General features: G+C 37.9%; 2 protein-coding genes across 2 annotated transcripts; one reads left to right on the top strand and one right to left on the bottom strand.

Moving 5' to 3' along the window:
* Positions 1–5,530: 5,530 nt before the first annotated feature.
* On the bottom strand, positions 5,531–6,181 carry LOC18422261 (E3 ubiquitin-protein ligase RING1). The gene has a single exon (XM_006827212.4). It carries the CDS (start codon positions 6,179–6,181, stop codon positions 5,531–5,533), a length of 651 nt encoding a protein of 216 aa, XP_006827275.4.
* Positions 6,182–10,164: 3,983 nt separating this feature from the next.
* Positions 10,165–11,949, top strand: DLAH (alpha/beta-Hydrolases superfamily protein). The gene has a single exon (XM_020664611.2). It carries the CDS (start codon positions 10,295–10,297, stop codon positions 11,726–11,728), a length of 1,434 nt encoding a protein of 477 aa, XP_020520270.2. The 5' UTR covers positions 10,165–10,294; the 3' UTR covers positions 11,729–11,949.

Here is an 11,949-nt window from a genome sequence, read left to right as displayed (position 1 = left end):
AATATAGATGACCCTCAAAGGCATGGTGAAAGGTATGAGAAACATGTTGGGCATATATGTTGGTAAATGGTTCTACGATAAAGGTATCCCCTTTGATGCAGCCAATAGCCCATATTTTCCACCTATGGTCAACGCAATCCAGAGAGCCGGGCCGGGGGTAAAACCCTCTACGGCATATGAGCTCAGTGGGCCAATATTGGATGAAGAGGTGGATGAAGTTAAAAAGTGGATTGAAGAATATAAACAGAGATGGCCAAGAACAGGCATTACTCTCATGAGTGATGGTTGGTTGAATAAAGTTAGCAAAAAGGGGTTTTTAAACTTCTTGGCCTATTCTCTAAAAGGTACAATTTTTTTGTCTAGCAAAGACGTATCAGGGACGAGGAAGAATGCAAACTTCTATGTACGACTATATGATCAGATAGTGGAGGAGGTGGAAGATAAGTATGTAGTCCAGTTTATTACAGACAATGCGCGTGCATGTGTTTTTGCGGGTAACAACTTGATGAATATGATGAAGCATCTAATATGGACATTGTGTACTGCACACAGCATGGATCTTATGTTAGAGGAGATCGGTGAGATCAAAATTGTGAAGGAAACTCTACAGGAAGCGACGTTAGTGTCAAGATTTATATATAATCATTCTACAATTTTATTTTTGTTAAGAGAACAGTCTAAAAAAAAAGAGATAATCAGGCCTGCCATAACCCGCTTTGCGACAGATTACTTGGTTGTGGACTCCATTCAGGAATCTGAAGGTGCAATAAAGAGATTTGCTTACCAGTGAAGAGTGATAAAATGACCACCTCTCGAAGTCCAGTACCGGGCTAAAAGTGGACGGTATAGTCTAAAATATGAGGTTCTGGTCTCGATGTTCAAGTATCGTAGAGGCCACTGCCCCTTTGGTCATGATGTTAAGAATGGTGGATGCTGGTAAGAAAGCTACCATGGGCATCGTTTATGAAGGTATCGAGAGGGCCAAATCAGCTATTGGGGAGAAGTGTAGTTTTGCTAGTAAAGTGATCAAGATTATAAAAAGAAGCTGGAACACTAAATTTGGATGTCCAATTCATTATGCAGGTAAATATATATTTACATCATTAGAATGTTTCATTCTAAATTTTTTTTTATGAAATTTTAAATGACATTTCTCTATCTATATATTTTCTAGGTTACTACTTCGACCCAAAATTTTTCTATTTGACACCTGAACATCCTCACAAGATTATGGAAGGAATCAGATACATTATTGCCAGGTTGGAGAAAAGTCATTGAAACCAGGTAGCAGCAATACAAGAGGTATTATTTAATATTTGGGTAAGAACTTGATTGAGTTGTTATATTTGTGAGGAATAATGCACTAAAACGAAATATTTTGTTTTAGCTTGCTATATATAAGGATGCTATAGGATCCTTGGGAACTAGACTTGCTAATAATTTTCGAACTAAGATGAATCCAGGTTATTCCCTAACTAATATTTTCTTCATTCATATATTTAATCTTATGAATTGTTCTTGCCCGTACAATGCTTTTTACATTTTAATCCAACTGAATGGTGGGAGATATATAGTAGTGATGCACCTCACCTAAAGAGGATAACAATCAAGGTGCTCTCGCAGACATGTTCTGCTACTGGCTGTGAGTGAAACTGGAGTACGTTCCAATGGTTGCACACTATTAGGAGGAATCGACTTGCTTCAGAGAAGCTTCATAAACTAGTCTATATTCATTACAACTTAAACCTCTAAGAGCGACAAATAAGATGGAAGCTTGAAGACTATGGGCCGATAGACTTGGACACAATATTTGTCACAGACACAACAAAACAATGGGTAATAGAAGAAAAAGAGCCAGTGTTGCGCAAGAGAGCGTTCCTTGAGGCTATCGGTGAAGTTGATATTGAAGAAGGTGATGAACAACATGAAAGAGGAAGCAGCCCGCCAACATATCCACAATTCGTCGGAGATGTTGGTGATATGGCACCTAATGAGGGAGAGTGGGAAGGGAGTTTAAGGGAAAATGAGAGAGATGATGATTCTGAGGCCACCCAATCCCATCCAAATTATTCACATATTGAGTCCCAACAACAAGAGGGTAGGGATGAGCACGATAGTGTAGGTGAGCGTGAAGGATGGACAAGCTTAGGAGATTTTGGATTAGGACCACAAAACACTAACACTTAGGGATTTGGGTATAGTCAAGTGCCCATTAATTTGGATGATTCGTTTTTAGAACGAGTCAATGAATTGTCACGCGAATTCAATTAATGGCACCAACGTGACCAAGATGAAGAATGACGTCGTCTGTCATTTTATTTTTAGATCGTATGTTACGAATTGTATGCTTTATTGTAGTTCATGTATGATGATATACTTAATCCATGATAATTATATGTTTATCCTTTTGTGTGTTGTAAATTAAATGGTAAATAGTAGTTCATGCAGGGACATATTCATGCAAAGAAATGAAAATTCTTAATGGAGTACCCTTATTTTTCATTGAATTCCTAAAAAACAATATTTATAATAAATTTTCATAGTTTTTTTGGATTTTTTTTAAAGTTTAATCCAACCGATTCAGTCGATTCCAGATTCGAAACGTCGATTCGCCGATTCGCTGATCCGGATGAGTTTTTGAGATACCCGATCCGGGTCACCGATCCGCTTTTTAAACAACTGCTCTCAGTGGCATGAGACAAACCCCGCCCAAAACGGCAACAATTTTAGCATTTCAACTGCCCCTTCCCGCCCCAATAATGGATACCCCATTCTCCTATATATCCTCTCTCTTCCACCTCCATCACTACTACCAACGGTGCATACGCAGTAGAAATGGCAGAGCAACAGTTGGTGCGGGTGCTAGATGGGTGCAATGGGGGAGCAACAGTTGGTGCAGGTGCTAGATAGGTGCAATCGCGTACCAGCAGTTGGTGTGGGCTCTTCACATTCTCGACCCTCTTCAAGGGCTGCTCGGCCTCCCAACAAGGGAAAAGGAGAAGGATGGTGGGTAGAGAGACAAAGCTAAGAGAGCGGGTAGAGAGAAAGAAAGAGAGAGGGTGAGTAGAGAGAGGTAGAGAGAGAATGCAAGAGGAACGGTTGGTAGAAGAAGAAAGTGTTGCGATAGGGGAGGAGAGAGAAAAATGACCATTTAGTCTTATACTTTAACTTCTTGATCAGGGTAAATATAAAAAAAAAAAAAAAATTTGGGTGTAAAGTGTGATACTAAAAATGTGGGGGTAAATTGGTGCAAAAAACTATATTGGAACTAATTGATGTGAAAAACTCTCACATCTAATCACATGGAGGAGTTGAGATTGGCCTGGGCCTTGGCAATACTATTGCCGAGCCCCATGATGTGTTGTCTAAGTCCATTCTCCCCAAAGGGAAGGGGCCTAAATCTCCATTGACTGACCACTCTTTTAGGTGGGGTCCAAATCCCCATTGACATCACTTTTTTAAGGATGGCATATAGCCTTGGCAAAAATATTGTCGAGCCCTATGATAAAATCTCTTACTAAATTCTCACAAAAAAGTAATGGCCCAAATATCTATTGACTTGCCACTTTTTTTTAGGAAAAAAAACCTGAGTTTAATTAATTAGCACTTGACCATTTGCACCACTACGTTCTAGGCTTAATTCCTATTAGGGTAAGAACCCTCTCCCCACTAACTCACCGACAAAAAAAAAAAAAAAGAAAAAAAGAAAAAAAATTCTTACATAGTGGAGTTCTTTCGTATCAAAATATTTAGAAAACCAATAGAAGTGGAGAAAATGTATTTTGTGGATTTGTCTCATTACGTTGTGATTGGTGGTCATGGTTTGTTGGGCTCATCCGATTGAGCCTCTCGGAAAATTGTGTTGCAAAACTCTAAATGTCTGCACCGCAATCCAAAACATGGGGCAAAAATACTAAATTCGTGCGTATATGAGTAAGAAAAATAACATGCAACAAGTAAATAATTAATATATTAATAATTAATATGTCAAAATTTATACGGTTCACTTTTTTAAACCACGTCTATAAAAAAAATAATTAATATGTTAATAAAATAACATCATACAGTATCTTTCAAGAAGCAAGCTCTCCTAGTCTCTCTGAGTTTTTCTAGAGATCTTTCTCTCTTTCGTTTTTTTTTCCCTGGTGTTCTTATCGAAGACTTTCTTCTCTTCAATAGGAATTTCTCTCACTTAAGTTTTATTCTATCGAAAAGGCTTTTTTCTTTCATCGAGGCCTCTTATCTTTCTGTCTACAGAGAAAGGCCCTGCAACCCACAATTATTCTCGCTTCCTCTAGTTTCCCTTTCACTGAAAAAAGAGGCACACACTTCTTCCCTGTTTCATCTCATCAAAATAGTATTCTCTTCTATTGAAATTTTGGATATATGCTCTCTGGAAAGCAACAAATAACCTCCAAGAAAATAAAATTTAAATCTTATTATCCATATTTATCATCATCAAATTTTATTTTAATTATTTTATGTTGGCTATATAAATCTTGTTCTTCCATTTTTTTTATTCCAAATTTATGAAAAGATCTAACAAAATTTAATGACTACTTAATGCAACCCAACTTTTTTCCCTGGCTTGAGAAGGGTTAATTTTTTTTTTTTTTAAGTCATCACTCTTATTAAACTACTCTTAATATCTTGGTGCCCTAAAAAAACAATTGATATCATGCACGGAAACAAATTTTCCTCTCAAAAATTTATAAGGAATGATCTAGACATTCAAGAACTCAAAATCCAAGTTTTCCTTTAAAAATTTCTAATAAAAAAAATATCAAGTAAATATTTTGGCCGAAGAAGCAAACGTACAATACGGCACTAAGAAAGCAGCACGTAGGCAATCTAAAATCATATCATTATTTTTTGAGAAAAGTTAAAACATACACTCTCTCTAGACATATAATTATTTTTTTAAAAAAAGTTTATTTAAAACCGAAGTTTTAATAAACAATCAAATTAAAACCTATTTCAAAAAATTCAATCAAATATCTTCAAAAAAAATAGATTTCAAATTTTAAAAATAATATATTTAATAATACATTTTTAAACTGTCAATTTTCAAGTTTTCATAAATACATCGATTTAAATTATTTTTTAATTTTTAAACTTTATACTATCCCAAAGATTTCCAATATTGAAACCACATTTCTGAACACTACTTTGATTTGATTGTTCAGAGCCTAAGCTCTAGCGCGAAAGCCGTAGCGCGCTTATCCGTTGGCGCTTGGGACCGTTGTGCCTTGATGCTTCATGGTAATCCGAATAAAATCATATTTATTCAAGAAATTACTCGAAATGATTTAATCTTTGTACACAAGTACCTATTTTAGTATTTTAAACGTTTTCGATCCGAGTCGTTAATTCAATGCAAAATCAGTTGTGATTAATCTGATTCTAGAAAGCCAATTTTTTTTAAAAAAACATGAATTTACCATTGAGGCATTTACAAAACATATCTTAAAAAAATCCCTCCCCCCACCCCTTCCAAAATAAAATAAAATAAAATAAAATAATCAACATTTCAATTTTCCCCCACCCCGGAATCCCTGATTTCTGATGCTCTGCTCTCAGAGATAGAAACCAACCATGGAAAATTAATCCAGACCATCCTCCTCTCTCTAGAATTTTCACCATCACCTTCTCTCTGTGCCTCACCAGAAGCACCCCTTCTCTCTCCAGAATCTCCTTCACCGCCACCCTCTCCTTCTACACCGCTAGTGCCTTTGTCTCTCTCCTCAGCAGGCATCTGAAACCTGCAAACAGGGCAAGTGCTGTGGAGCTTCAACCATGGAAGAATACACTCAGAGTGGTACTTATGCAGACATGGCATCTCTTTAGCCTCAACCCCAACTTCAAAATCCTCCAAACAAATGGAGCAAACCAACCCACTTTCCGAAATTCCCCTTGTCGTCATGCCCTCGACCGAGGCCTTTGAAGCAGGGGGGCTCCCATACTTACCTGCTTCATTCACAGCCAAGCTCTGCAAATATGATTCGAGGCTTCTCCCATGAATTATCACAGCTTGCTCAAATGGGTTTATCAGAATGACGCCTTCTTGGGCTTCTCTAATTGGATCCATGATATCGAAAAAAACAGGGATCCAAAAGGAAAAAGCTCTGTTTGGGCCTGAAATAACAGTTGGGTTTTGCTCAGAAGTGGCTGAGTCTGCCATGGATGAGGTTTTAGAGCTCTCTGAATAAGAGGAAAGGAGAAGAAAGGGACGCTGAGAATTTGGAAGAGAGCGATTTCTTATGTGGTTGAAGGTGAAGGGTAGGGGCACAAAAACGTCACCGCATACGCCCACAGGAAGGTTCTGGGCCATGAACAGAAGAGTCTAGAAGGTGGATATTTATTCATGTCTATCTGGTATGAGTCATGGGGGAGAGAGAGAGTCGGATACGAAATTTGGAATATTTTAAGAGTGATGGAACATCGAACCTTACCAAATTGGCCGGGGCATTAGGTGGAGCCTCCCTCATGAAGAAATGGACCGGCTATGTCGGTGGGACACCGACAATTGGGGGTCAGGCCTAAGGCTGCCAACTATCTGGCCCTGTTACTGGGCCTCGGCCTGGGCCTGGGACTTGGCCAAGAAAATCCTGAACAGTTTTGGGTCAACCTGCTAAGGCCTAGACTTGGAATAAGCTCAGTAAAGGGTTGTGCTCGGCCCGGCCCTGACCCTTTTTTTTTTTGAAAAAATCTTTCTATTTAAACGGTTGTTATTTTGTACATAATGGAAAATCAAATATAAATAAACCCAAACCTAAAAAGAAGACAAAGGCATAGCAAAATTATGAGATAAACTAGGAAACATGTTTTAGACTTATTGAAAGAATTGAAAAATCAAGAGTCCAACTCGCTGACATCCCTGTTGATATTAATTGCAAGCTTAATTAAATAAATGGAAAACCTCTTAAAGATGTGAGCCTCTTTTAGAGATTTGTCGGCAGATTTATTTATTTGGCTGTGACATGATCATATATAATGTATGTGGTTAACTTTATGAGCCAATTTATGCATGCTCTTAGCTCATGTCATATGGAGGCTGTTCATAAGATTCTCAGATATCTTAAGTCGTTACTTAGCAGAGGTATTTGGATGAAACATAATGGTCACATTAATATTATCGGTTATTTTGATTCTGTTTAGGCAGATAGTCGAATTGGCAAGAGATCCATTACTGACGTACATTGGTCGAAAGAAGCTTAATTAATTGGAAAAACAAAAATAAAAATGTAGCTGCTCGATCCAGTGCAAAGACCGAATATAGAGTTATGACTTAACTATAAGTGAATTGATATGGTTAAAATCACTACTTCGAGATATGGGGTTCTCTACGGTCAATTCAATAAAGATGTTATGTGATATTCAAGCAGCTACGCATATAGCATCCAATCCAGTTTTTCATGAAAGACGAAGCATATATAATTTTTTTGTTTTTGGCTAAGTCAGTGGGAAAGATAGCCCCCTATCCGTGCTTTCAAGTAGATTAGAGTTAACTTTTTGAAGGTGTCAGTGGAGTGGTATTAGTGATGGGAGTGTGGGGGTGCTATCACCATGACCCTAGTCCCATTCCCGAAGTTTATAAAATTGATTTTTATTTTGTGAGAAAAAATGTTCAGTAATAAATTATTAGTACTCCTTATGTAAAAAACTTAAGACTAACTTGCAGACATATTTACCAAAGTTATTGCAAAGACAAAGTTTCATCAGATACTGACCAAGTTAGGCTCCATAAATTTCGACACACCAACTTGAGGGGGAGTTTTGACAAGTATAACAATAAGATATTAAGTTATCTATTTTGTAGATTATAAGATATTATGTTTATTTTGTGGTATTACAATTGTAATGAGATTTATTTATTAAAAGATAATAATTGTAATTCTATAAATTTTTGGTAAACTAGATGAGAGATTGATTTACTTTATGTGAACGTAAACAATATTGACGAACCATGCGCATGCCTTGTCCATCCATTTCTTTTCCTCTCTTATCTATTTCTTTTATTGCATTCTTACATGCTCACTTCCTCAAGTGATTGGATTCTATGGACTAAAAAGTATTACTTCATAAAACAGACAAAAAATGCCCATGGTTTTTGGCTTCATACCAAAACAGGATGACGATAATATCTTTGAAGCCAATACTTACTTGCGCACGCAGGAGATTACTGTGCATTGATTCCCTCAGGTACAATATTTTTAAGACACCAAAACTTAGAGAATATAGCCCCCTCGACATGATGACCAACCTCAAAAAGAAAAGAGATAATAAAATACCCAATAAAATTCCACATCACTTCTTACCAGTGATTTAAAAAGCAAATCGATGATCCCAAAAACTTGTCCGGATCAGTGAGTCAGCAATCCAGAACGGATCAATGAGTTAGCAATTCTGGTCGTCCTTTTACCATGTGAAAAAAATAGTGAATTGGTAAAAAAAACAAGTGAAAAAATAGTGAACCGACCAAAAACCAGTTCGGATCGATGAATCGGCAATCCATACTGTTTTACTGTAGAGAATAACCATTTTACTATGCAGGATTGTCAGTTGCCTAGACTCAGCTATTTTCCTATATATATGTGTAATCGGAAATGAGGTAACTGATTCTTGAGTCAGATTGCGTGACTTCGTATCAACCAAACATTTTTTAAATTACTACTTTTCATCATTATTGCCCTAAGATTTTATTTCGATTATATGAGAAATCTCTAAAACTGTATGATCTTTCATCCATTCAAGCTGGACAACCAGGATCTGAACTTAGGGTGGCAATATATTTCAGAAAATTAGCCTAGGTATAAATTGGCTAGCGTTTGGCGATTTGCAACCCTAGATCCTAGGCTCAACTCCACCAAATGTACCAGAAAAAAAAAAAAAAAGCATTTTGAATAATTTTGAATTACATTCTATTTCTTTTCTAGAGGTGTAGAAGTCCTCGGAAGTTTTCGAGACAAGGTAACACAACAATATAGAGTTCTAGATATACAGAAAATCTACCAATGTTTCAAGTTGAGGAAAATAATGGATTCAATAATTTTTGAGGTAACATGACAATATAATGTTCTTAGGCTCCATTCGCTCCCGCTGGAGCAAACTGTATAGTAGTCAAATGGGCAGTTTGCGCCTGCAGGAGCATAGTATACCCTCTCATGTCTGAAACAAAAAAGACTTGAAGAAACCATGGGCATTTTTTGTCTTCAAGTCGACCCAGGTGCTAGCGCTAATGAAACAGTTTTCACCGGTGCTTGAAAACTCGGATTGGTAGGGGCATTATTCATCCACGTATCTATGTTGGCTCATTGGAATAGCCATTAAGATCCGGTCTAGATCGATCCGAATCGGTGGCCTAAAGATATATTAAAAAATAAATAAAAATAAAAAGGGTTTAGAGGGTAAGGATATAGAAGGGACATGAGAAAATATTAAATTAAATTTTAAAAAAATTCGTAAGGGATGAGACATAAAACAGCTAAGATGGCAAGTTTTCCGATTTATAAATGGTTGAGTCACTAAAGAATTAAGCAATGAGTCTCAAGTCGGTTTTCTTTTAATAATTCAATTAATTTTTTAATTGCAAGTGCTCTACATAATAACGATATTAAGGGCCAATCCAATTAACTTAGTCAATCCAATTAACTTAGTCAACTTCCTTAAGCTTCCCGCAAGAACCATGTGAAATTCTATAATGTATTTGAGTGGTCTCACATGAAAATTACCATGAAAAATGTAGTGGTGGGTTGCGTTTCCATTTATACAATGTAGAATTTGAAGCTCGGTTTTAGGTGATACGTAAGGCTTGAAATCCTTGTTTTTTGTAGGTCCATCGAGACGGACATAATCTATCCACAATTTTTTCGTACAAAATCTGAGTTTTCTTAAGGGAATTGAGGTGAGAGTTTATGAAGCTGTGACCCTGCCAAATGCATTCTCAATTCTATTCGAGGGGTTGAGGCAGTACCAATGGGCGAGGATACAATAGTAATTCCATGTCCATTGGTGGGCAATTCTACTAGTAGATTAACACTTGATAAAAAAAAAAGACTTGAAGATTCAAAGTTTGAACTACTATATTCACCAAAATAAAAGACTTATATAGTATTTTAAGACTTTGAATCTTTCAAGTCTTGTTTTTTTCAACGGTTCGAAGCTCCAATTAAATCAAGGCCAGCGCAGGTCCACACAACTCTGAGTTCATCAACCTGTAAAAAATTCCATCGACATGAGCCTCTTATAGATACACAAACATGACAGCCAAAGTATTCCAATTGCAAACTAGCCCATGGCTTCATCTTCCTTAATGATCCCATTCTCTCTCCCTTCTTCCAAATTACAGTACCAAAATATCAAAAACCCAAGCCTTTTGAGAATTTCTGTTATTAAATCTAGTCTTCAAGTCCATGAAAAATACAATCAAGGCCTTCATATCCCAAAACCTCTTCATTTGAGCCCACCCCGAGACCATGAAATCCCTGCTGACTCTCCAAAGCAAGACATCCATGAGAGATGGCAAGAGATCCATGGTTCAAACCACTGGCAAGGCCTTCTCAATCCCCTCCATCCGTGGCTCCAAAGAGAGATAATCAAATACGGAGAGCTTGCGCAAGCAACATATGATGCCTTCGATTTTGATTGTTTCTCTCATTACTGTGGAAGCTGTAGGTATAGTCCCTCTCGTCTCTTCCAAAAGCTTGGCCTCACCAGGTGTGGATACAAGGTGACTAAGTATTTATATGCTATGTCCCATGTGGATCTGCCCCATTTGTTGAACCGCTCGTTAACAGGGAACAAGTGGAGCCGAGACTCAAATTGGATGGGTTATGTGGCTGTTAGTGACGACAACGAGTCACAACGTATTGGTCGCAGAGATGTCATAGTAGCATGGAGGGGCACAGTTACCCCTCTAGAATGGGTTGAAAACATCCAAGAGAGGCTAGAGAGTATAGAACAACATGATGTGGATGTCAAGGTTGAGCATGGCTTCCTTAGCATATTCAGGTCCAAGAGTGAGGCAACAAGGTACAATAAGAGTAGTGCTTGTGAGCAAGCTATGAGAGAGATTGAGCGTGTTGTTAGCTTCCATAGAGAAAGAGGAGAGGGAGTTAGCCTCACTATAACTGGCCATAGCCTTGGTGGTGCCCTGGCACTTTTGAATGCCTATGAAGCCGCTATCTCCCAACTCGACATTCCAATCGCTGTATTCTCTTTTGCGGCTCCTAGGGTTGGGAACACGGCCTTTCGGGACAGGCTCAAACACTTGGGGGCGAAGACATTACGCGTGGTTATTAAACAAGATGTGGTGCCTAAGATGCCAGGTATTGTATTTAATGAAGGCATGAAGAAGTTTGAGGAAATCACTGGGTCTTTGCAGTGGATGTACACTCACCTTGGTGAAGAGCTCAGTCTAGATGTGAGCTCCTCTCCTTTCCTAAAGCATGGTTGGAACCCAATTGGGTTCCATAGCCTTGAGACATACTTGCACCTAGTGGATGGATACTCGAGCCAAAATGAGCCATTTAGCCATGCTGCAAAGAGAGATATAGCACTTGTCAACAAGGCTTGCAACATGGTGGTGGATGAGCTTAGGATACCCCCTTGTTGGCACCAATTTGCTAACAAAGGCTTGGTACAAAACAGCTATGGCAGGTGGGTTCATCCAGAAAGAGATGTTGAGGATATACCTTGTCCCTTGGGCTCAAATTTAAGTTACACTTGAGAATCATTGATTTTGTGACTTGACCCTTTAGTGAGATTCATTGATTTTGTGACTTGACTCTTAAGTTACCACTTGTGTGGTAGTGTTGCAATTACCACTTTTGTGGTAGTGTTGCAGTTTACCATGACTCTAGTGGTGAAGATTTGAAAATGAGAGGTTTATGTAGAGCATAGAGGAGCACCTAGTTGGAGTTTCCTCTTCCAGTTTGAGGGAGCAAAATA

This window comes from Amborella trichopoda, chromosome 4, assembly GCF_054954075.1.
Source record: "Amborella trichopoda isolate Santa Cruz 75 chromosome 4, AtrichopodaSantaCruz75HAP2 v2.0, whole genome shotgun sequence".
Lineage (NCBI taxonomy): Eukaryota > Viridiplantae > Streptophyta > Magnoliopsida > Amborellales > Amborellaceae > Amborella > Amborella trichopoda.
This window is presented reverse-complemented; position numbering and strand designations above follow the sequence as displayed.